The 27,293-nt window shown below is 42.4% G+C and overlaps 1 protein-coding gene across 3 annotated transcripts in view; it reads left to right on the forward strand.

The window, feature by feature from the left end:
• Positions 1-27,293, forward strand: part of LOC143784141 (alpha-aspartyl dipeptidase-like) — a 76,992-nt gene that overhangs the window by 13,015 nt on the left and 36,684 nt on the right. For all 3 annotated transcript variants that reach the window (XM_077272009.1, XM_077272010.1, XM_077272011.1), the window contains exons 2-5: positions 19,504-19,629; positions 21,521-21,609; positions 22,163-22,237; positions 25,856-25,935. In XM_077272009.1, coding sequence (XP_077128124.1) covers positions 19,504-19,629; positions 21,521-21,609; positions 22,163-22,237; positions 25,856-25,935 — 370 coding nt within the window. The remainder of the gene's footprint in view (positions 1-19,503; positions 19,630-21,520; positions 21,610-22,162; positions 22,238-25,855; positions 25,936-27,293) is intronic.

A 27,293-nucleotide genomic window follows, 5' to 3' on the forward strand; every position in this document is an offset into this window, starting at 1 on the left:
CTACAATCATTAATGCGCTGTGTCTGCGACTACAATCTTTAGTGCGCCGTGTCTGCGACTACAATCATTAGTGTGCCGTGTCTGCGACTGCAATCATTAGTGCGCCGTGTCTGCGACTACAATCATTAGTGTGCCGTATCTGCGACTACAATCATTAGTGCCCCGTGTCTGCGACTACAATCATTAGTGCGCCGTGTCTGCGACTACAATCATTACTGCCCCGTGTCTGCGACTACAATCATTAGTGCCCCGTGTCTGCGACTACAATCATTAGTGCGCCGTGTCTGCGACTACAATCATTACTGCCCCGTGTCTGCGACTACAATCTTTAGTGCGCCGTGTCTGCGACTACAATCATTAATGCGCTGTGTCTGCGAATACAATCTTTAGTGCACCGTGTCTGCGACTACAATCATTAGTGCCCCGTGTCTGCGACTACAATCTTTAGTGCGCCGTGTCTGAGACTACAATCATTAATGCCCCGTGTCTGCGACTACAATCATTAGTGCGCCGTGTCTGCGACTACAATCATTAGTGCGCCGTGTCTGCGACTACAATCATTGGTGCCCCGTGTCTGCGACTGACTACAATCATTAGTGCGCCGTGTCTGCGACTACAATCATTAGTGCGCCGTGTCTGCGACTACAATCATTGGTGCCCCGTGTCTGCGACTGACTACAATCATTAGTGCACCGTGTCTGCGACTACAATCTTTAGTGCGCCGTGTCTGCGACTACAATCATTAGTGCGCCGTGTCTGCGACTACAATTATTAGTGTGCCGTGTCTGCTACTGCAATCATTAGTGTGCCGTGTCTGCGATTGCAATCATTAGTGCGGCGTGTCTGCGACTACAATCATTAGTGTGCCGTGTCTGCGACTGCAATCATTAGTGCGCCGTGTCTGCTACTGCAATCATTAGTGCGCCGTGTCTGCGACTACAATCATTAGTGTGCCGTGTCTGCGACTGCAATCATTAGTGCGCCGTGTCTGCGACTACAATCATTAGTGTGCCGTGTCTGCGATTGCAATCATTAGTGCGGCGTGTCTGCGACTACAATCGTTAGTGTGCCGTGTCTGCGACTGCAATCATTAGTGCGCCGTGTCTGCGACTGCAATCATTAGTGCGCCGTGTCTGCGACTACAATCATTAGTGTGCCGTGTCTGCGATTGCAATCATTAGTGCGGCGTGTCTGCGACTACAATCATTAGTGTGCCGTGTCTGCGACTGCAATCATTAGTGCGCCGTGTCTGCGACTGCAATCATTAGTGCGCCGTGTCTGCGACTGCAATCATTAGTGCGCCGTGTCTGCGACTACAATCATTAGTGTGCCGTGTCTGCGACTGCAATCATTAGTGTGCCGTGTCTGCGACTAAAATCATTAGTGTGCCGTATCTGTGACTACAATCATTAGTGTGCCTTGTCTGCGACTACAATCATTAGTGTGCCGTGTCTGCGACTGCAATCATTAGTGCGCCGTGTCTGCGACTACAGTTATTAGTGTGCCGTGTCTGCGACTGCAATCATTAGTGCACCGTGTCTATGACTACAGTCATTAGTGCGCCGTGTCTGCGACTACAATCATTAGTTAGTGCGCCGTGTCTGCGACTGCAATCATTAATGCGCCGTGTCTGCGACTACAATCATTGGTGCCCCGTGTCTGCAACTACAATCATTAGTGCGCCATGTCTGCGACTACAATCATTAGTGCGCCGTGTCTGCGACTACAATCATTAGTTAGTGCGCCGTGTCTGTGACTACAATCATTAGTGCACCGTGTCTGCGACTACAATCTTTAGTGCGCCCTATCTGCGACTACAATCATTAGGCTGCCATCACACTAGCAGTATTTGGTCAGTATTTTACATCAGTATTTGTAAGCCAAAACCAGAAGTGGTGCAAATGTTTCTATTATATTTTTCCTCTGTTTGTTCCACTCCTGGTTTTGGCTTACAAATACTGATGTAAAATACTGACCAAATACTGCTAGTGTGACGGCAGCCTTAGTGCGCCGTGTCTGTGACTATAATCATTGGTGCACCTTGTCTGCCACCTGTTATTGACTTTAGGCTGGGGCTACATGATGACACATCACAACACTGGATGGTGTCACTTGCCACATCGCCGTAAATGTTTCCAAATATGTTGGATTGTCTGTCGCTGGTCTCAAGTCACACATGTGCCATAGACGTCAGTGCATGACCAAAGTCACTACAGCTTGTCTGCTTTATTTCAGTTAAGTTCACACTAGGCATTTTTTTCAGCAGTAAAATCTGATCTCTTGGCAGGAAAGAAGCTGCAGGAAAAAAACATATTTTCCTTGCATGTTTTGTGCCATTTTTTTATGCTTTTTTGGGGGCATTTTTTCTGCGGTTTTGGCATGCTAGATTTGTCTCTTGTGCATGCTGATAAATTTAGTTTTGAAAAAAGTTCAATTCTACAGAATCAGGTTTTGGCACAAAAAAAGCGCAGCAAAACCTGATACCTGCGCTTTTGGTGCATTTTTATTCAGCATTATTTCACCAACCATTCAAGTTAATGGGTGAAAAACACTGAAAAAACACTAAAAGACGTAACATGCTCTAGTGCAAAAAAAAAACATGCAAAGCACAAAATCGTGATGACAAAAAAAAACCTAATGTGTGTGCATGAGATTTATGAAATCTCATAGGCTTTGTGGGTACTGTAAAAAGCAGCTGAAAAGTAGCTTAAAAAAACGCATAAAAAAAACACCTAGTGTGAACTTAGCCAAACGGTGAAATCAGCGCCTAAAGGCCGGGATCACACATACGCGAGATACGGCCGAGTCTCGCAGGTGAAAACCCAGCTCTGGCACCGGCACTCCAGAGCGGAGCGTGCAGCTCCATATATTGCTGTGCGGCTGCACGCTCCGCTCCGGAGTGCCGGCGCCAAAGCAGGGTTTTAACTTGCAAGACTCTGCCGTATCTCGCGTATGTGTGATCCCGGCCAAATAGTCATGCTGTGATTTTGTTTTCGCGACTTGTTAGACAATTGCTGTGGCGTGACCCCGTGTAGCCCCCACTTTAGAGTTTGAATTTTGCTATAAATTAAACAGTCAAGTGCAGACAAGTCGCGTGTAAATCCAATGTCATGTGAGGCTCACATTGAAGTCTATAGGGCAATTAGCAACAGAGAATCCAACTCGAATGGAAAAATATGAGACTCGCCGCTTATTGCAGTTCGCAAAGCTTTCGGAAATCATTGCATTCAATGTGTGATTTCAGTGTCATGTGACATATCGCCATCTAGCCCCTTCCTACATGTCACAAGTGTATCTATGGTCCTGTCCTTGCCATACCACAAGGCACGTCTGCATTGGCGGACATCAGCTACGATCAGCAGCGATTTAACATTTCTCTGTAAATGGATGTAGCAAATGAGCATTTCTGCTACATACAGGCAATCTGATCATTGCCTGTGTGTAGCAGAAGCGATCGGGTTATCGCAGCTTCTAGTCTCCCATAGAAACTATTGAAGCATGCCTAAAGTTTAAAAAAAAAAATATATATTTTTTTTAAAAATATAAAGTTCAAGTCACACCCCCTTTCGCCCCATTCTAAATAAAACAAAAAAAAATGCACATTTGGTATCGCTGTGTTCATAATCGCCCAATCTAACAAGCTATTAAAAGAATCCGATTGATAAATGGAGTAACGAAACAAAAGTCAAAACCCCTGATTTACGTTTTTTTCGGTCGCCTCAACAGTGACTTAAAATGCAATAATGGGCAATCAAAAGATTGGATCCACACCAAAATGGTATCATTAACCCTTTCACGACATGCGCCGTACATGTACTGCGCATGCCGTGAATCCCCCTTTGATGTGGGCTCCAGCGCTGAGCCCACATCAAAGTCGCGACATGTCAGCTGTTTTGTACAGCTGACATGTGCGCGCAATAGCGGCGGGTGAAATCGCGATTCACCCGCCGCTATTAACCTGTTAAATGCCGCTGTCAAACGCAGACAGCGGCATTTAACTAAAGCTTCCGTCCGGGCGGCCTCAAATGACGTCATCGCCGACCCCTGTCACATGATCGGGGGTCGGCGATGTGTCAGGACAGTAACCATAGAGGTCCTTGAGACCTCTATGGTTACTGATGCCGTCCTGCTGTGAGCGCCCCCCTGTGGTCGGCGCTCACAGCACACCTGCGTTTCAGCTACATAGCAGCGATCTGATGATCGCTGCTATGTAGCTGAGCCGATCGAGTTGTGCCAGCTTCTAGCCTCCATGGAGGCTATTGAAGCATGGCACAGGTAAAAAAAAAATGTTTTTAAAAATATGAAAAAAAATGTAAAAAACATAAAAGTTTAAATCACCCCCCTTTCGCCCCATCCTAAATAAAATAATAAAAAAAAAAATCAAACCTACACGTATTTGGTATCGCCGCCTTCAGAATCATCCGATCTATCAATAAAAAAAAGCATTAACCTGATCGCTAAACAGCGTAGCGAGAAAAAAATTCAAAACGCCAGAATTACATTTTTTTGGTCGCCGCGACATTGCATTAAAATGTAATAACGGGCGATCAAAAAAACGTATCTGCACAAAAGTGATATTATTAAAAACGTCAGCTCGGCACACAAAAAATAAGCCCTCACCCGACCCCAGATCACGAAAAATGGAGACGCTTCGGGGATCGGAAAATGGCACTTTTTTTTTTTTTTTTAAGCAAAGTTTTGAATTTTTTTTCACCACTTGGATAAAAAATAACCTAGACATATTAGGTGTCTATGAACTCGTAATGACCTAGAGAATCACAATGGCAGGTCAGTTTTAGCATTTAGTGAACCTATCAAAAAAGCCAAACAAAAAACAAGTGTGGGATTGCACTTTTTTTGCAATTTCACCGCACTTGGAATTTTTTTCCCGTTTTCTAGTAAAAGACATGGTAAAACCAATGGTGTCGTTCAAAAGTACAACTTGTCCCGCAAAAAATAAGCCCTCACATGGCCATATTGATGGAAAAATAAAAAAGTTATGGCTCTGGGAAGGAGGGGAGTGAAAAACGAAAACGCAAAAACGAAAAAGGGCCGCGACTTGAAGGGGTTAAGAACGTCAGCTCAGCACACAAAAAATAAGCCCTCACCCAAACCCAGATCACGAAAAATGGAGATGCTATGGGTATTGGAAAATGACTCAATTTTTATTATTTTCTAACAAACTTTGGATTTTTTTCACCATTAAATAAAAAACAACCTAGACATGTTTGGTATCTACGAACTCGTAATGACCTGGAGAATCATAATGACTGGTCAGTTTTAGCATTTTGTGAAAATGGTAAAAAGAAATCCAATAAACAGTTGTGGAATTGCACTTTTTTGCAATTTCACCGCACTTGGAATTTTTTCCCATTTTCGAGTGCATGATGTGGTAAAAACAATGGTGTCGTTCAAAAGTACAACTCTTCCCGCAAAAAACAAGCCTTCACATGGCCATGTTGATGGAAAAGTAGAAAAGTTATGGATCTGGCAAGAAGGGAACGAAAAACAGAAACGCAAAAAAGAAAAAGGGCTGCAATGTGAAGGGGTTAATCATGGCTGTGTTTAAAAATAAAAAAAAAGTGATCAAAAAGTCATATGTATTCCAAAAAGAGATCTGTCTATTTTTTGAGCAACTTCCTAGTGGAATCCCACCCTCTCTCTAAACTTGAAAGTACAGAGTTAGGCCGGGGTGACACATGCGAGTTTTACGGACATAAGAGCACAGAAACTACGTCCGTAAAACTCGCATAACATACGGCACAATTATTCTCAATGGGGCTGCTCCTATTAGCCGTATATTACGGTTCAGTATTATACGGCTTTCTACGGCCGTACAAAATCGCAGCATGCTGCGTTTGTCAGCGTATTGCGCAAAAAAAATCGCCAATGAAAGTCTATGGGGGCGAGAAAAATACGGATTCCACACGGACCAGCAGTGTGACTTGCGACAAATACGCAGCGGTGTTAGTGAAAAGTCGGTAATTCAATTGCGGGCTTTTCATTTCTCCTTCCCCAACCCGACAGGATATGAGACATGGTTTACATACAGTAAACCATCTCATATCCCCTTTTTTTTTTACATATTCCACACTACTAATGTTAGTCGTGTGTATGTGCAAAATTTCAGCGCTGTAGCTGCTGAAATAAAGGGTTAAATGTCGGAAAAAATTGGTGTGGGCTCCCGCGCAATTTTCTCCGCCAGAATGGTAAAGCCAGTGACTGAGGGCAGATATTAATAGCCAGGAGAGGGTCCATGGTTATTGGCCCCCCCTGGCTACAAACATCTGCCCCCAGCCACCCCAGAAAAGGCACATCTGGAAGATGCGCCTATTCTGGCACTTGGCCTCTCTCTTCCCACTCCCGTGTAGCCGTGGGATATGGGGTAATGAAGGGTTAATGTCACCTTGCTATTGTAAGGTGACATTAAGCCAGATTAATAATGGAGAGGTGTCAATTATGTCACCTATCCATTATTAATCCAATTGTTTGAAAGGGTTAAAAAAACACACACACATGATTTAAAAGTATTTTAATGAAATAAACACAGCGGTTGTTGTAATAATTTATTGCTCTCTCAATCCATTTCCAGGCCCTCGCTTGGCAAAATAATAAACGCACAAGATACATACCTTCTGCTGACCCGTCACGTCCAACGAGGTAATCCATCTGAAGGGGTTAACTAATATTACAGGCACGAGCTGCGATAAACCACTCGCTCGTGCCTGTAATCCCCCGGCGAATGAATGAAATGTAGGTCATTGACCTACATTTCCTTCAGTCGCGGTGATGCGCCCCCTGGTGGATGTCCTCATATGACCTGGAGCGTGGGAAAAAGTTCCCAGGCTGCAGTTCATGAGAACATCCACCAGAGGGCGCCTCACCGCGACTCAATGTAAGTACAGATCCAGCTTTCCTTTCAGCACCCGGGGATTACAGGCACGAGCGAGTGGTTTATCGCAGCTCGTGCCTGTAATATTAATTAACCCCTTCAGATGGATTACTTCGTGGGACGTGACGTTTCAGCAGAAGGTATGTATCTTGTGTGTTTATTATTTTGCCAAGCGAGGGCCTGGAAATGGATTGAGAGAACAATAAATTATTACAACAACCGCTGTGTTTATTTCATTAAAATACTTTTAAATCATGTGTGTGTGTGTTTTTAACCCTTTCAAACAATTGGATTAATAATGGATAGGTGTCATAATTGACGCCCCTCCATTATTAATCTGGCTTAATGTCACCTTACAATAGCAAGGTGGCATTAACCCTTCATTACCCCATATCCCACCGCTACACGGGAGTGGGAAGAGAGTGGCCAAGTGCCAGAATAGGCGCATCTTCCAGATGTGCCTTTTCTGGGGTGGCTGGGGGCAGATGTTTGTAGCCAGGGGGGGCCAATAACCATGGACCCTCTCCTGGCTATTAATATCTGCCCTCAGTCACTGGCTTTACCATTCTGGCGGAGAAAATTGCGCGGGAGCCCACACCAATTTTTTCCGCCATTTAACCCTTTATTTTAGCAGCTACAGCGCTGAAATTTTGCACATACACACTACTAACATTAGTAGTGTGGAATATGCAAAAAAAAAGGGGATATGAGATGGTTTACTGTATGAAAACCATGTCTCATATCCTGTCGGGTTTAGGCAGGAGAAATTAAAAGCCGGCAATTGAATTACCGACTTTTCACTAACACCGCTGCGTATTTCTCGCAAGTCACACTGTTGGTCCGTGTGGAATCCATATTTTTCTCGCCCCCATAGACTTTCATTGGCGATTTTTTTGCGCAATACGCTGACAAACGCAGCATGCTGCGATTTTGTACGGCCGTAGAAAGCCGTATAATACTGAACCGTAATATACCGCTAATAGGAGCAGCCCCATTGAGAATAATTGTGCCGTATTTAATGCGAGTTTTACGGACGTAGTTTCTGCGCTCTTACGTCCGTAAAACACGCATGTGTGACCCCGGCCTAAAGGCTGCCATCACACTAGCAGTATTTGGTCAGTATTTTACCTCAGTATTTGTAAGCCAAAACCAGGAGTGGAACAATCATAGGAAAAGTATAAGGCCGGCGTCACACTCAGCGTATGTAAATACGGTCCGTTTTTTATGGCCGTAATACGCAGAAATGTTCCCAAAATAGTGATCCGTATGTCATCCGTAGGCAGGGTGTGGCAGCGTATTTTGCGCATGGCATCCTCCGTATGTAATCCGTATGTCATCCGTACTGCGATATTTTCTCGCAGGCTTGCAAAACCGACATCTAATGGATTTATGGGCTCAAATGTTCGTTAAAACATATATACGGGAGTGGGAACAGAGAGGCCAAGTGCCAGAATAGGTGCATCTTCCAGATGTGCCTTTTCTGGGGTGGCTGGGGGCAGATGTTTGTAGCCAGGGGGGGCCAATAACCATGGACCCTCTCTAGGCTATTAATATCTGCCCTCAGTCACTGGCTTTACCACTCTGGCGGAGAAAATTGCACGGGAGCCCACGCCAATTTTTTCCGCGATTTAACCCTTTAATTTAATAGCTAAATCGCCTAAATTTTGCACATACACACTACTAACATTAGTAGTGTGGAATATGCAAAAAAAAAAAAGGGATACGAGATGATTTACTGTATGTAAACCATGTCTCATATCATGTCGGGTTTGTGAAGGAGATAGCAAAAGCCGGCAATTGAATTACCAGCTTTTATGATATCTAGCGCTGTATGAAATATAAATGTGTATATACAGGTCCTTCTCAAAAAATTAGCATATAGTGTTAAATTTCATTATTTACCATAATGTAATGATTACAATTAAACTTTCATATATTATAGATTCATTATCCACCAACTGAAATTTGTCAGGTCTTTTATTGTTTTAATACTGATGATTTTGGCCTACAACTCCTGATAACCCAAAAAACCTGTCTCAATAAATTAGCATATCAAGAAAAGGTTCTCTAAACGACCTATTACCCTAATCTTCTGAATCAACTAATTAACTCTAAACACATGCAAAAGATACCTGAGGCTTTTAAAAACTCCCTGCCTGGTTCATTACTCAAAACCCCCATCATGGGTAAGACTAGCGACCTGACAGATGTCAAGAAGGCCATCATTGACACCCTCAAGCAAGAGGGTAAGACCCAGAAAGAAATTTCTCAAAAAATAGGCTGTTCCCAGAGTGCTGTATCAAGGCACCTCAATGGTAAGTCTGTTGGAAGGAAACAATGTGGCAGAAAACGCTGTACAACGAGAAGAGGTGACCGGACCCTGAGGAAGATTGTGGAGAAGGACCGATTCCAGACCTTGGGGAACCTGAGGAAGCAGTGGACTGAGTCTGGTGTGGAAACATCCAGAGCCACCGTGCACAGGCGTGTGCAGGAAATGGGCTACAGGTGCCGCATTCCCCAGGTAAAGCCACTTTTGAACCATAAACAGCGGCAGAAGCGCCTGACCTGGGCTACAGAGAAGCAGCACTGGACTGTTGCTAAGTGGTCCCAAGTACTTTTTTCTGATGAAAGCAAATTTTGCATGTCATTCGGAAATCAAGGTGCCAGAGTCTGGAGGAAGACTGGGGAGAAGGAAATGCCAAAATGCCTGAAGTCCAGTGTCAAGTACCCACAGTCAGTGGTGTGGGGTGCCATGTCAGCTGCTGGTGTTGGTCCACTGTGTTTCATCAAGGGCAGGGTCAATGCAGCTAGCTATCAGGAGATTTTGGAGCACTTCATGCTTCCTGGCACCTGCTCACAGTGCCAAAACCACTGGTAAATGGTTTACTGACCATGGTATTACTGTGCTCAATTGGCCAGCCAACTCTCCTGACCTGAACCCCATAGAGAATCTGTGGGATATTGTGAAGAGAAAGTTGAGAGACGCAAGACCCAACACTCTGGATGAGCTTAAGGCCGCTATTGAAGCATCCTGGGCCTCCATAACATCTCAGCAGTGTCACAGGCTGATTGCCTCCATGCCACGCCGCATTGAAGCAGTCATTTCTGCCAAAGGATTCCCGACCAAGTATTGAGTGCATAACTGAACATTATTATTTGATGGTTTTTTTGTTTGTTATTAAAAAACACTTTTATTTGATTGGACGGGTGAAATATGCTAATTTATTGAGACAGGTTTTTTGGGTTATCAGGAGTTGTATGCCAAAATCATCAGTATTAAAACAATAAAAGACCTGACAAATTTCAGTTGGTGGATAATGAATCTATAATATATGAAAGTTTAATTGTATTCATTACATTATGGTAAATAATGAAATTTAACACTATATGCTAATTTTTTGAGAAGGACCTGTATATATATATATATGTGTCTCACTGACATAGAATAGGTATATATATATATATATACCTATTCTATGTGTACACATTTATTCTACCTATTCTATTCTGTCAGTGTGATTTTACTGTACACTGCACTGAATTATTGGCTTTTCTAGAGAACACCGCTGCGTATTTCTCGCAAGTCACACGCATGGTCCATGTGTAATCCGTAATTTTCTCGCCCCCATAGACTTTCATTGGCGGATTTTTTGCGCAATACACTGACAAACACAGCATGCTGCGATTTTCTACGGCCGTACAAGACCGTATAATACGGATCAGTAAAATACGGCAGATAGGAGCTGGGCCATAGAGAATCATTGTACCGTATGCAATCCGTATTTTCTGCACCTCTCATACTTCCGTAAAACACGCTAGTGTGACACCGGCCTTATAGAAACATTTGCACCACTTCTACATTTATCACCCACTCCTGGTTTTGGCTTACAAATACTGATGTAAAATACTGACCAAATACTGCTAGTGTGACGGCAGCCTAAAATACACACAGGCTCACGAACGATGGCAGAACCGCCGACGAAGCTGCTTCAAGAAAATGGCTGCCAGTGTTTTTCTGAAGCGGTTTTGATTTTATAAACTCACTGGGGGCGCCAGTGTTTATAAGACGCCGTGTGCACTTATTACAAATGTGGTATTGTCTGGATTGTATTTACCCTCAGAATAAAGATACCATGACAATTAGACATAAGGGTCACTCGTGTTTTCATACCTCTCAAAAAGTGTAATGAAAATTGTGCAGAAAGTTGCATATTTCACAAAATGAAAACTACAGATAGGGGAAAAAAAGCCCTCACACAACTCCTCTGAAGGAAAATTATGGCTCTCACAATGTCAACTCAAAAACAGATGATTATAAATAAAGTTATGGATCCTGGAACACCACAATAAAAAGGCGGGAACAAATGGTCTGTCAGAAAGACCCAGATTGGCTGTGAGGCCGGCGTCACACTAGCGAGTTTTACGGACGTATGAGCGCAGAAAATACGTCCAGAAAATACGCATTACACACGGCCCAATGATTCTCTATGGCCCAGCTCCTATCTGCCGTATATTACGCATCCGTAATATACGGTATGTTACGGCCGTAGAAAATCGCAGCATGCTGCGTTTGTCAGCATATTGCGCAAAAAATACGCCAATGAAAGGATATGGGGGCGAGAAAATTACGGATTACAAACGGACCATGCGTGTGACTTGCGAGAAATACGCACCGATGTTCTAAGGAAAAGCTGGCAATTCACTGCGGTGTACAGTAAAATCACACTGACAGAATAGAATAGGTAGAATAAATGTGTACACATAGAATAGGTATATATATATATATATATATATATATATATATATATATATATATATATATATATATATATATATATGTCAGTGAGACACACATATATATATATATTTATATTTAATTCAGCGCTAGATAGCAGAAAAGCCGGTAATTCAATTGCCGGCTTTTCCTATCTCCTTCACAAACCCGACAGGATATGAGACATGGTTTACATACAGTAAACCATCTCATATCCCTTCTTTTATTACATATTCCTCTTTACTAATGTAACAAGTGTCTCTGTGTAAAATTTGGGGGCTCTAGCTATTAAATTAAAGAGTTAAATCCCGGAAAAATTGGTGTGGGCTCCCGCGCAATTTTCTCCGCCAGAGTGGGAAAGCCAGTGACTGAGGTATTAATAGCCTAGAGAGGGACCATGGTTATAGGACCCCCCCCCCCCTGGCTAAAAACATCTGCCCCCAGCCACACCAGAAAACGCACATCTGGAAGATGCGCCTATTCTGGCACTTAGCCACTCTCTTCCCCCTCCCGTGTAGCGGTGGGATATGGGGTAATGAAGGGTTAATGTCACCTTGCTATATAAGACACCTATCCATTATTAATCCAATAGTATGAAATGGTTAATAAAACACATACATTATTAAAAAGTATTTTAATGAAATAAAGACTCAGGGTGTTTTAATATTTTATTATACTCTTAGTACACCTGAAGACCCTTGTCACCTGAAATAAAGTTAAAAAAACAAACAACAATATTCCATACCTTCCGTCGTTCAGTCTTGTCCCACGCTGTAAATCCATCTGAAGGGGTTAAATCATTTTACACCCATGAGCTCTGCTAATGCAGCTGTGCCCCTGACTGTAAAACTTGGTGAATGAATAGAATGCAGGGGATTGTACTGTAGTTACCTCGAGTCGCGGTTATGCGCCCTCTGCTGGATGAACTCATATGAACTCGAGCCTAGGAACTTTTCAGAATATTTTCCCACGCTCGAGTTCATATGAGTTCATCCAGCAGAGGGCGCATCACCGCGACTCGAGGTAACTACAGTACAATCCCCTGCATTCCATTCATTCACCAAGTGTCTTTATTTCATTAAAATACTTTTTAGTAATGTGTGTGTGTTTTATTAACCATTTCATACTATTGGATTAATAATGGATAGGTGTCATATTGACACCTCTCCATTATTAACCTTAATGTCACCTTACAATAGCAAGGTGACATTAACCCTTCATTACCCCATATCCCACCGCTACACGGGAGGGGGAAGAGAGTGGCTAAGTGCCAGAATAGGCGCATCTTCCAGATGTGCCTTTTCTGGGGTGGCTGGGGGCAGATGTTTTTAGCCAGGGGGGGTCCTATAACCATGGTCCCTCTCTAGGCTATTAATATCTGCCCTCAGTCACTGGCTTTACCACTCTGGCGGAGAAAATTGCGCTGGAGCCCACGCCAATTTTTTTCCGGGATTTAACCCTTTAATAGCTAGAGCTCCCAAATTTTACACAGAGACACTTGTTACATTAGTAAAGAGGAATATGTAATAAAAGAAGGGATATGAGATGGTTTACTGTATGTAAACCATGTCTCATATCCTGTCGGGTTTGTGAAGGAGATAGGAAAAGCCGGCAATTGAATTACCGGCTTTTCTGCTATCTAGCGCTGTATTATATATATATATATATATATATATATATATATATATATATATATATATATATAGACTGTATATATGTTTTTAAGAATATTTGAGCCGATGGATCCATGATATGTCCATTTTGCAAGCCTGTGAGAAAAAAAATCGCCGTACGGAAGCCATACGGATGCCATACGGATGACACACGGATATATTTGTGCGTAAAAATCGTATCCTTGCATTGAATACGGAACAGTGTTTTGGGACAATTACTGCGTATCACGGCCGGAAAAAACGGACCGTATTTTCATACGCCTAGTGTGACGCCGGCCTGAGGCATAGGCATTAATACCCCGTCTAAATAAGCCAGCTGTACGTCAATGCTCACAGAGTGATCGTTAACCCCTTACCGACATGGCTAGTTTTCGTTTTTTGCTTTCGTTTTTCCTCCCCTGCTTCCAGGAACCATAACGATTTTATTTTTCTGTCCACATAGACCTAGGAGGGCTTGTTTCTTGCGGGGCGTGTTGTACTTTTGAATGACACCATTCAATTTACCACATGGTGTACTGGAAAATAGGAATACAATTTCCAAATGTGGTCACATTGTTTCTTGGGAATTGTTTTTGCAGTGTACATTTTGTGGTAAAAATGACCTTGCAGTATGGAAGCCCTCCCCGCTGAAAACACAAAATAAAGGGGGGGTCTCATGGCAACACAGAACTTGAATTTAATGTCTTAATACGCCTAGATTCATATTCTGAGGCTTTACAGTGAGTTCAAAGGTCAAAGCTAATGTCTATTTTAAGGGCATTTCTGGTCTAAACTGGTTTTGGTTGGCACTCTTGGCGCCTTTTTAAACGGTTTTTATTGGTCAATTTACTGGTTGCTGGGGCTGTGGAAACTATAAAAGCCCGGTTTTCAGCCTGGTTACCTCATATCGAAGTTTTGATGAAGACAAGAAGATCCCACCCACCCCCCCCTTTTTATTTATGTCCCGTCGTGATGCCTTAGTTGTGGGAAAATCGCCCATTTTATGGGCGGATTGGTTATTTGGTGGTTTGGATTTATAGACTTTTATGAGTTACTAGATGGCAGCCCGATTCTAAAGGGAGTCTAGAATCCATATATACTTTATTTATTCAAATGTAAGAATAATACAATTAATAAATAATAGTAAGAAAGAACAAAAAATGGCTGCACTCACCAGCTCTTGACAATTCTTGACAGTACGGCACATTTCTGATTGGTCGCTCGCGGCAGGCGGCAACCAATCAGAAAAGTGCCGCGCACCACGAAGGCATATATCTTTGTCCACCCTGAGCGGGTGTAGGACGCTGGTGACGTCACTTATCTCCGGACATTATCTCCGGACAAAGCCACGGAAGTTGGCACAAATTGCCGGAAGTAGTATTCTAGGCAATTATATATTAGATTTTAATGTTATCAGTGTTTACCTTTGAACGTTTATATTGTATTGTCCTGTCACCAGCCATGTGTACGATTATCGGCCTAAAGCCTCTCTGGAACCAATAATCACCCCATGTAAAGGTATCTTTATAAGTTAAAGATTCAGAATACTATGACTTTTATCATATCCTGAACAGTCAAGTTTTTTATGAACCGTTAAGGTTTTCTGGTGTTTACAGTTTGAAACCATAAAATGTTGAAAAATTATGTCATTCTTGAGTATATCACTCAATGGTGCTCATAAACGTGTCAAATTTGATCTATAATATACTTTAATATACGTTACTTTAATCTTTAATATACTTAAGAACAGGGCCCCAGACATCACACAGGGGGTCTGAAACACCGCACAGTGGTCCAAAATATCGCTGTGCTCTGCCTGGGGCCCCATATGCTGCCTGGGGCCCCTGTGCTCTGCCTGGGGCCCCATATGCTGCCTGGGGCCCCTGTGCTCTGCCTGGGGCCCCATGTTCTGCCTGGGGCCCCTGTGCTCTGCCTGGGGCCACTGTGCTCTGCCTGGGGCCCCATATGCTGCCTGGGGCCCCTGTGCTCTGCCTGGGGCCCCATGTTCTGCCTGGGGCCCCTGTGCTCTGCCTGGGGCCACTGTGCTCTGCCTGGGGCCCCATGTTCTGCCTGGGGCCACTGTGCTCTGCCTGGGGCCCCATATGCTGCCTGGGGCCCCTGTGCTCTGCCTGGGGCCCCATAGGCTGCCTGGGGCCCCTGTGCTCTGCCTGGGACCACTGTGCTCTGCCAGGGGCCCCATATGCTGCCTGGGGCCCCTGTGCTCTGCCTGGGGCCACTGTGCTCTGCCTGGCGCCCCATATGCTGCCTGGGGCCCCTGTGCTCTGCCTGGGTGTAGGACACTGGTGACGTCACTTATCTCCGGACATTAGCTCCGGACATTAGCTCCGGACATTATCTCCGGACATTAGCTCCGGACAAAGCCACGGAAGTTGGCACAAATTGCAGGAAGTAGTATTCTAGGCAATTATATATTAGATTATTTAAAGCATTGTTGGACATGGATTAACCCTAAATAAACATCATGACCATTTTTCCTCCATTATAACTGTGTTACGTTTTTATTTTAAAATATATGAATAGGTCTTGTGTTGCCATGATTCTTCTCATCAGTAGGATTACAACAATGACAAACTTGTCCTTTTTTTTATTTTAGTTGTGAAAAAAAAATCAGAATTGTAAAAAGAAAATATAGTTTTTTTGATTGTCGCCATTTTCTGAGACGCATAATGCTTTAATTTTGGGGTTGATGGAGCTCAGTGATGGCTTATTTTGCGGGGTGAGATTATGTTTTTATTGATACCATTTTGGGATAGATATGACATTTTGATCCTTAGAGCATTTTTTGTGGTACTGAAACTCAATTTTGGCGTTTTGAATTCTTTTCTCTTTCCCAGATTAACACTTTAGCAGTTACGGGTGGAGCTTTGCCCTACCCCCAGCTATTAGAGGCAGGTCCTGGCTGTAACACACCGCCATTACCTGCTGGGTATGAGGCAAGCTCACCCCATGAGCCTGCTACCAATAGGTGCCGTACATATACTGCGGATGTCTGTAAGAGATGAATACGATCATTCTGTGCGCTTACTATTTCATTGTTCTCATCAGTTGCTGTGTAGACTAAATGTGCTGACAAAACAACGTTGGTTTTTAAGGCTTAAAAATTATTTCACCTGACAAACTACTGATTTGCTCGTCGGATGATTGGTGGACTGTTTAGGTAAGTAATAATTAGGAAATGATCAGTCCTAGGAATGCTCTTTTCCAGATCGTGGGCAAGTGTACATGTGTGCATGAGACAGACAAATTTAAATTGGTTAAACCACTCGAAAATGTGTTTTTTTACTGCAGAATTTGAGTAATCATAAATAATCCAAAATTGAAATGCCTTATGGAATGTTTACTATTGTCGTTGTTAAACGACAGACAATCCGCTATATACAGTGGATACGAAAAGTATTCAGACCTCTTTACATTTTTCACTCTTTGTTTCATTGCAGACATTTGGTAAATTCAAAAAAGTTATTTTTTTCTCATTAATGTACACTCTGCACCCCATCTTGACTGCAAAAAAAAACAACAGAAATGTATAATTTTTTTCAAATTTAATAAAAAAGAAAATTTGAAATATCACATGGTCATAAGTATTCAGACCCTTTGCTCAGTATTGAGTAGAAGCACCTTTTGAGCTAGTACAGCCATCAGTCTTCTTGTGAATGATGCAACAAGTTTTTCACACCTGGGTTTGGGGATCCTCTGCCATTCTTCCTTGCAGATCCTCTCCAGTTCCGTCAGGTTGGATGGTGAACGTTGGTGGACAGCCATTTTCAGGTCTCTCCAGAGATGCTCAATTGGGTTTAGGTCAGGGCTCTGGCTGGGCCAGTCAAGAATGGTCACAGAGTTGTTCTGAAGCCACTCCTTTGTTATTTTAGCTGTGTGCTTAGGTTCATTGTCTTGTTGGAAGGTGAACCTTCGGCCAAGTCTGAGGTCCAGAGCACTCTGGAAGAGGTTTTCATCCAGGATATCTCTGTACTTGGCCGCATTCATGTTTTCTTCAATGACAACCAGTTGTCCTATCCCTGCAGCTGAAAAACACCAATGCTGCCACCACCATGTCTCACTGTTTGGATTGTATTGGGCAGGTGATGAGCAGTGCCTGGTTTTCTCCACACATGCCGCTTAGAATTATCACCAAAAAGGTCTATCTTCATCTCATCAGACCAGAGAATCTTATTTCTCATAGTCTGGGAGTCCTTCATGTGGTTTTGTTTTGTTTTTCTTAGCAAACTCTATGCGGGCTTTCACATATCTTGCACTGAGGAGAGCCTTCCGTCGGGCCACTCTACCATAAAGGCCCAACTGGTGGAGGGCGCAGTGACTTTATGGAACTTTCTCCCATCTCACTACTGCATCTCTGCAGCTCAGCCACAGTGATATTGGGATTCTTCTTTACCTCTCTCACCAAGGCTCTTCTTCCACGATTTCTCAGTTTGGCTGGACGCCCAGGTCTAGGAAGACTGCTGGTGGTCCCAAACTTATTCCATTTAGGGATTATGGAGGCCACTGTGTTCTTAGGAACCTTGAGTACTGCAGAAATTCTGCTGTAACCTTGACCAGATCTGTGCCTTGCCATAATTCTGTCTCTGAGCTCCTTGGCCAGTTCCTTTGACCTCATGATTCTCATTTGGTCTGAGATGCACTGTGAGCTGTGAGGTCTTATATAGACGGTGTATGCCTTTCCAAATCAAGTCCTATCAGTTTAATTAAACACAGGTGGACTCCAATGAAGGAGTAGAACCATCTCAAGGAGGATCACAAGGAAATGGACAGCATGTGACTTAACTATGAGTGTCTGAGCAAAGGGTCTGAATACTTATGACCATGTGATATTTCAGTTTTTCTTTTTTATTAGATTTTCAAAAAATTCTACATTTGTGGTTTTTTTTTCCGTCAAGATGGGGTGCAGAGTGTACATTAATGAGAAAACAAATTAACTTTTTTGAATTTACCAAATGGCTGCAATGAAACAAAGAGTGAAAAATTTAAAGGGGTCTGAATACTTTCTGTACCCACTTATCTGTATGTCTTGTATTGGTGACCTGTGTTCATGCTTCTGTGGAAGCAAAGCTGAGTTTTGGGATCCTGAAAACCGCAGCAAAAACGAACGCAGTAAAGAATACATCAAAACATGTGTTTTTGGCGCTGCTTCTTCTCTCCCAAGAATGCAGGTTTTGCCGCAGAAAAAAACACCAAGTGTGAACTTAGCCTAAGTTTGTTATTTTTTGTTTCACTAATCTCATCTTGCACCAAGCTTGGCACTTGATCTGAAATATAATTTCTGTTTGTACTGAATATTACTGTATACTAAAAAAGATTAAATAAAAATGATATATATAAAAAATAAACATATACTCACATATCCCTGGTTACCCCCTGGGCAGTCAGCTGCAGGTCATGGGTAGACCATTGCGGCAATGTGATTGTGCCGGGACTTGCACAGGATGTCGGAGTGCTGGCATGATGATATCATGTCACTCTGCCCAGGACCTGCAGTTCTGAAGGGCGCAGGATGAAACCAACATGCAGGCTACAGAATGGAAAGCGGGTAGGGCAGGGATGGTCTCTCTGACTATTCCGCAGAGTTTAAGTATATCAGTGTGCTGTGGATGCCGATACAGTTAATGGTGGCGGTTTCTCCCTCTGCCCCCCCCAAACTATGCTACTGATCACCAGATTATTGTCTATGGCTCTGTGGCTGATGTAAAGCATACATCTGAATGCTGTTAGTACAGTGGCAAAATGGCTGCTCCCATAATCATAAAACAGAATACTTTTAGCTTTTTTTCCTTAAATGATACCTACAGCTGAATGCAACATGTTTAAATACTAAACCGAAGAAACTGTGTCATAAAAATTTTAAAAAATGAAACACGTGCAATTGTCCTGGTCGTGAACTGAGTACGTTCTCTTATTACGGAATGCCAGAATATTATTGCACGTTACTTAATAGCAGATGAGTTCACCTTTAGCCTGTAAAGCATGGACGTGTATTGTAGTTAGATAAGCATAATCCAGTCTGAAAGCCTAATAAAGTTCAGAAAAAAAAGGAAAGAAAATAAGGAACTTTGTTTTGCGGAAGGTGGACTTGCAGATGTCAGCTATTGTTGGATGTGAAGCACAGAACTTTAACCTTTTACTCCTTTCTCCACCGCTTATATTCACTGCAGCTTTTCTGACGGATACACTGGATTAATGATGACGCTGAAGCGACTACTGCTTGTTTCCAACTCAACACTACATGGTGGCGGGTACCTGGAGCATTGCCAAGACCAGATACGATCATTTTTGGGAGAGTAAGTCATCTATATTACAAAGTTGCTGATTTATTTCTGCTTGTTGCTGTTAAACGTGCTGAGAATATGTTGGTTATTAATTGCACATGTTCTAAAAGTAGATTATCTTTCTAGTTAATACTATACTGTGAAAAAGTGCTCCTGACTTATTCCTTAGGGTTGGGGCGACTCCGTGACTGTCACCACAACACTGGTCCCATGGTGAAAGAATGCTACATCGCAGCTCTCTATAAGTGAACGGGGCCACATTGTAACCAGTTTGTGACTGCAACAAGCTGCACAAATTCTGACTTGGTAGGATTTTTTGCAGCTTCCTTGTGGCGTTCACTTTACATTAGGGGTTTCCATACCACCGCCATTCACTTGTATGGTGCTGCGATGTAGCAGCTACACAGTAATCGTTGGCATCTTGCGCCATGGCCAAAGTCATTGTGTAGCCCCAGCCTAATGGAAAATCACCAATACCGCAACCTGATGTCATGATAAATGACAAACTTTGCTTTGCTTCATCTTTGTGAGTTTTTCTAAATAAAGAAGTGTGAAATTAGTTATTATTCATTAATTATTCGGCATAACGAGGACCACTACAGGCTTGTGGTTATTCTCTATGTTATGTTTATCTAGGTAGACCTTAAATGACAATATGGGCTTGATTTTACCCCTTCCCAACATATGACATACATGTGTATGGAGCATGTCACTTACACTGCAGGCTCTGGCTGTATTATACAGCCAGCATATTCCTCTAACACTAGTGTTTATAGGTTGCGCCTGTCCCGTCGCTGATGTTTAACCTCTTAACTGTAACTGTCAATTTCTGGCAGCAGTATTTAAGTGGAATGGGACATTTCCAGTGCCCATCATAAGCCACCAATGGGTTTCAATGGACCCCATGACTACCGTCTTGGCAATCCTGTAAGGCCCAGCCTTCATAGGAGACTGAGGTTTGCATTATATACCAGAATACAGTAACCATGTTGAAAGGAATCTGTCAGGAGGATTTCCCTCCCACGAAATACTTGAATTTGCATGTAGCTCTTTCAAAGACAAGTCCAGCAATACTTTTACATGGTCAGTCTGTTCCTCCATTACTGAGAAATTAGCATTTGAATGAATATGCAAATGAGGCCGAAGTGCTGTTCATACTCAACAGAACAGAGTGAAAGCCAGTGGCGTAAGAATGACGATAAAGTCACCGGGGCAAAGCCGACTTTGGAAAATGACTGTTGGCCTTGCACATCAGTATTGCTTTTTTTATGTCCCTTTGCCTCTCGCAATAAAAAGCAATCAAAACAACTTTATGAACCCCAAATTTTCAAACTGGTATCCAGAAAAAAATTGAGATCTCAGAAAACGGATACAAATTATTATTTTTGTTATTTCATGCAAAGTTTTTTACATTTTATTTTATTTTATATAAGGTTTATAATCATGCCAGCCTGAACAAACATGTTGACAGGTCATTTTTTACCACAAAATGAGTAAAAACAAAACTTAAAACAACGACAGGATTGCGGTTTTTTTCACCATTTCATCCCACTTGAAAATTTGACTCCCATTTTACAGTACATTATATGGTAAAGTGAATGAGGTCTTTGCAAAACTACAACCAGTCCATCAACAACAGAAAAAAAGCCTCATATGGCTGTGTTCATGGTCAAAAGAAAAAAATATGGCTTTTGGAAGATGGGCAGGGAAAACAAAAAAAAAAAGTTCAGAAAAGACAATTTGCCCATCAGGAAGGAATGAAATGCATTTGTAAAATGAATAAATCATAGGGAATCTGGATTAATGACTGAAATTCTAACCTGCACTAATGCATAATGAAATGAAAAATTGTACTCACATAGTTTGGTCTCAGAAATGAAGGCTGATGTCTTATTATTTTCAGAAATGTGAAGCGAGTTCTTTTTATTCCTTATGCCCTCCAGGACAGAGATGATTATGCTAAAACTGCTAGGCAAAAATTTGAGAGCTTGGGTAAGTAAAAGCTTTGTATTTGTGAGTAAACTCGTCCACTGCCTTATTGTTGCTGTAAATTGCTAGTATCGATGCTTGCATTTCTCAATAGTGACTGTAAGACAGTAAGTTGCTCCAAATTATAAAGAGATAAAAATAAGTATGATGAAATTTTGAAATTGCATAAAAATTGTTTTTCTTTGTTTCTCCATGGATTGTTCTTATGTCTTTTTTTGTGACAAAGTTTGCAAAGACAACAAGAAAAAACCCAAAATCAAAATTCAGTTTTGTCACACATGTTTGACAGTTGGCAGAAAAAATCAGTCAGCATTGTGTTAATGTACCCTAAAATGCCATCATTGCTATTACATCCATTTACCATGTGATATTACCGATAATACACATTTAGACTGCAGGTACTGCCACTTTAATAGTTCTCCAGCATACGCAGAATGTGGGTGTTGCTCAAAGCTAAAGAATAAATACTTTATTTTGGTTCTTAATGCTGGGGATAAAGTTAGTTTTTCATTATCATCTATGTCGAACACTGTGAATATATATATATTTTTTTCAGGTTATGCGTTAGACAGCATCCATGAAGCTGCTGATCCTGTAGATTCAGTACTAAAATCAGAGGCCATATTTGTTGGTAATGCTTTCATATTTTTCTTTGGACTTATTATAAAGTATATTTAATATACAATATTTAAACATTTTCTAAAAAGCGACCCACACTTCCATTTACTGAACATAACCATATAACGTTTTGTGTATTTTTTTGCCTTATGAGTTACCATTCACTGTACTAGAAAACAAATCCAAGTGCTGTGAAATAGCAAAAAGAAGAAAAAATGTAATTCTGTAATTGCTTATTGGGTTTTGTTTTTATGGCATTCCTTGTGTTGGAAAAACAACTTTACAGTATGATTCTACAGGTCAGTACGATTACGGCAATAACAAACTTGTGTATAGAATTTTTATTTTTAAACAAGCACTCCCGTTAAAATTTGTATTGCCTAAACCTGGGTAAATGCCTATGTAGTGTAGATGTAACACCCCAGGTAATTGGTTGTTACAGTGGCATTGCTTTCCTTTCGGGGAGGGTGATGCCATACTTGGAAGCGAGGAAGGATCCCTTTAACAAGTAACCAGTACATGCAACACTGTTCTGCCTCCAGGACAGAAGGGGGAGCTTGAGACCTGGATTCAGGGGAACTTCCCAATATTCTGGCTGGAGGAGGAGTTAGTTCAGTCTGTGAGAGGAGTCTGTGAGGAGTCAGTCTGTCAGAGGGACAGAGGAGAGAGGAAGCAGACAGAGAGAGTCAGAGAGGAAAGCTGGGGCCGTGCAGACCCGTGGATCTGCAGCTCCTGGAAGGAGAGAGGAACAGAGCAGTCTGTAGGAGACTTAAAGGGGAAGAGAAGCACAGGAGAAGTAAAGAGCTGGAGGGGAGCTGCGACTGAGCATCCTCCATGTTGAAGCGCAGAATACCGGTAACCGTAAGACCGAGTGGGGGTAACTCTATGCCCCACGGCAGAAACTGGCGGACAGGAGATTGCAGGCCGCCTGTCCACCGTCAATACCCGAAGGCACAGTAACACATAGAGCCCAGAGTCATCTGAGAGACATCTGTAAAAAAGCTCGAGTTACCTGCCGTGCGGGTAGTGTCCTACCAATAAGGGGAACAGAGAGACAGTGAGGACCTTGTGTGAGGCCTAAGGCAGCAAGGGACCACAACACAGTGCAGAGTGGAAGGCTTCCAACCCCACCTGGCTAGGGGGATTCCTGAATCACTTCCAAGCCGGCCGGACCATACCAGCACCTGTGATCTGGTACCCTGGACTGTGGCTGTCTTATACCAGTAAAAGGTAAAGAGACTGCAACCTTGTGTCCTCTAGTTCTTTCTGGCACTACACCATCTTTATCTACTACACCGGGAGCCCTGGGGACCCAGCTTCACCTGTGGGAGGCCATACCATCCCTTCTGCCATAACATCACCCCAGTGGACCCCTTTAAGCAGCGTCTGTCATCCCTGACCGAATACCACAGGTGGTGTCACGAACAAACTTTATTCTTTATTCAATAACCCCCTTTAACTTGGACGCCCAGGGCCACGGACCGGGTGACTGCCACCATGATACATCCCTTTAAGAACCGGCCCGGTTCCGAGTATCCCCTAGGCCCTTTCGGGCACTCCATAGATGCATGAATATACTCTTCAATCACCCTCTTCTCCGGCTCCACTCATCTTCTGGGTCACGTGATGGTTATTCCGACCTGCCGGCTCACACTGAGCTTCTATGTGTCAGCTGGAAGTCACTTTTCCAATGTAAGCCTATGGAGTGTGAGGACAAGGCGCCATAGGCGTTCACTGTAAAGCCGACTTCCGGTTGGCACAATAAACCCCAGTGATGGCTCGCCGGCTCACACTGGGGTTTATATGAGACATGTAAATCACTTTTACAGTGTAAATCTGTGGAGCCTTGTTCTCACCCTCCAAAGGCTTACATTGCAAAAGTGACTTCTGGCTTATACACCGAGCTTAGTGTGAGCCAGGAGGTCAGAATAGCCATCGCTGATCCAGGAGAGGAGCAGCGTGGCACTAGATGCCGGGGAAAATGACGATTGACTATATTAATGCATCTACACTAGATTTACATGAGTTTAGCCATTAACGGTTTTTATGGTAGTGATTCCTTAAGTGATGAAAAAAAAAATCAGAAAGTTGTAATAACTAAACAAAAAAATAATTTTCACCATTTTCTAGGAAATGTAATTTTCCCATGGATGGAGCTGTATGAAGGCCTGTTTATTTGCTTTGAGAGTTGACGTTTCTATTGATACAATTTTCGGGTAGTTACAACATTTTGATCTCTTCTTAGTGCATTTTTTGGCAGGATTGTCGCAACCAAAAGACCATATTTCTGGCCATTGATTTTTTTATCCTGTGTTAAGCAATTGGGTGATTTAATCTTATTTTGACAGGTAAGACTTTTATAGACTCAGAGAAACCATATATGCTTATTTTTAAATCTTTAGTGGGGGAAGATCTGAACCTGCGATCATTTGATGACTTATACTCTATACTGCAGTAACACAGTATCACGGTATATGGGTAAAATGACATTATCCTATGAAGCTCAGCTTGAGCCGGAAAAAAAGGAGAATCATGATAGTGTGTATCTTACAATCTGCGGTAACAAACTTCAGATATTAATACTGAGCCCAGAAAACCTCTTTAAATATTTTGTCATTTCCCAAAACGGGTATGTTCAAAACAGAAAGAAATCTCATGCAAAATGATTTTTTTAAACCATTGGTAAGCAGTCCACTTTCTAAAAACGGAAAGGTTGAGTTGTATTTTCATTTTCAATGTAATACTATACATGATCACCATCATTATACTGTACAGTGTCTATACATCAGCAACTGTAATCGGTGAAGGGGACGGGCCGTGCCCTGTTCATAAACACAGTTGATGTTGAGGCAGCTGTTTTTTTTGTCATACCTGTTTTTAATCAAATGGAACAATATTTTTATGTGTATTTTTCTGTCATTTGGTTTACTATACGGTGCTTTAATAAGCCTTTTATTATTTTGACAAATCCACATTAAAGGGATTCTGTTACCAGGTTTTTAATACCCCATCTGAGACCAGCATAATGTAGAGGCAGAGACTCTAATTTCAGAGACACTTACTGGGCTGCTTGCTTTGATAAAATCACTGTTTTATCATTAGGAGATTATCACTAGAAGTCTAGTAAACCTACTGCCATGTAGTCCTTTATATTTCATATTCATGAGCCCTGTATAATCCCACCGTCACCACAGGTTGGCAGCTTTCTGCCTATGCACAGTGTGCACAGAAAACTGTCAGTGCTGTTCTCAGATGGTGTAGTAAAAACCTGGTGACAGATTCCCTTTAATATTTATTCTGCTACTTTTTCTGGAGGGAGGCACATAGCTTGCACTTGGATAGTTTTCTCCCTGCTAGAAAGATATTTGCATATCTACTGAAGAAATTCTTTGCGTGCAAAAGCTGCTCTTTCAACTAAAATTGTGGACTGAATGTTGCAACCATATTTGTCCCATCTTTGGTCAGCCTGTCAGCCACCTACATAGAAATCTATACTTTTTATCCCCCTTCCCTCTAAATGTCTGTAATACTTGGGTATTTTATTCTAACATTCATACCACTGTGTCTTTTGTACCTAATAGGAATAGTAGACAGATAATTAATGACAATTTTGTTTTTTTCCTAACTGCAGGAGGTGGTAATACATTCCGTCTTCTAAAAGCTTTGTATGACAATAATTTAATACCTGTCATCAGAAAAAAGGTGATTGAGGTAATATATACTCTTAGATGAATTAATCATTTTTAGCAGGATTGTTTTGTTGACCGCAACAATAAAAAAAAAATAACTTCCCATTGATATTTATTAGTCATTTAGATGCTCTATGTTTCTAATATCTGAAGCTTTGAGCCCTTTGCTTGCAAGAGACTGCCACTGAATATTTGCTTGGTTATCAGTTATTGTTCTGGATTTAACACCCATCCTCCACTCCTTCCTTTGTTAGGAAAATGAGAAAAGAGTGTTCCAGCTCATTAAAGGGAACCTGTCACCCCCAAAATCGAAGGTGAGGTAAGCCCACAAGCATCAGGGGCTTATCTACAGCATTCTGGAATGCTGTAGATAAGCCCCCGATGTAACCTGAAAGATGAGAAATAGAGGTTAGATTATACTCACCCAGGGGCGGTCCCGATCCGGTTCTGGTCCGATGGGCGTCGCGGTCCGGTCCGGGGCCTCCCATCTTCTTACGATGACGTCTTCTTCTTGTATTCACGTTGCGGCTCCGGCGCAGGCGTACTTTGTCTGACCTGTTGAGGACAGAGCAAAGTACTCCAGTGCGCAGGCACCGGGCCTCTCTGACCTTTCCCGGCACCTCAGCACTGCAGTACTTTGTTCTGTCCTCAACAGGGCAGATAAAGTACGCCTGCGCTGGTGCCACAGCGTGAATGCAAGAAGAGGACGTCATCGTAAGAAGATGGGAGGCCCCGGACCGGACTGCGACACCCATCGGACCAGAACCGGACTAGGACCACCCCTGGGTGAGTATAATCTAACCTCTTTTTCTCATCTTTCAGGATACATCGGAGGCTTATCTACAGAATTACAAAATGCTGTAGATAAGCCCCTGATGCTGGTGGGCTTAGCTCACCTTCGATTTGGGGGTGACAGGTTCCCTTTAAAATCGACAATCTTTATTGATCCATTTAAAACTTCATAGTCTGCATAAAATCCTTGGGTGCGGTGGATGCAAACATGTTAGAAAAGAAAGATTAAAGCGACACGTTTTGATCTGAATAGATCTTTATCATAGCCCAGCTCTGTATCTGATTCAGAGATCTTTTCTATTAGCTACTAGCCTATCACATAAGCTCTGCTCGTCTCATGATTTTAGTTCAGGTCCTTTTCCATATCCGACCCTGTGCGTAACTATTGGAATAGGATATGCATAATATGATCTTTTTGTAATGTTTTTACATCCATTATATTAAAATAATTAACAATAATTAAACATTATCTAATTTTTCTTATTACGGCCATTAGGATATGTAGTCTCCAAATTATATATCCAAAACGCCTCTCGCGTCAGGTGTCTTTTGACGTTTCCCCCGCAATGAGGGCTTTTAACTTGTTCT

This window comes from Ranitomeya variabilis, chromosome 7 (assembly GCF_051348905.1).
Source record: "Ranitomeya variabilis isolate aRanVar5 chromosome 7, aRanVar5.hap1, whole genome shotgun sequence".
Taxonomy (NCBI): domain Eukaryota; kingdom Metazoa; phylum Chordata; class Amphibia; order Anura; family Dendrobatidae; genus Ranitomeya; species Ranitomeya variabilis.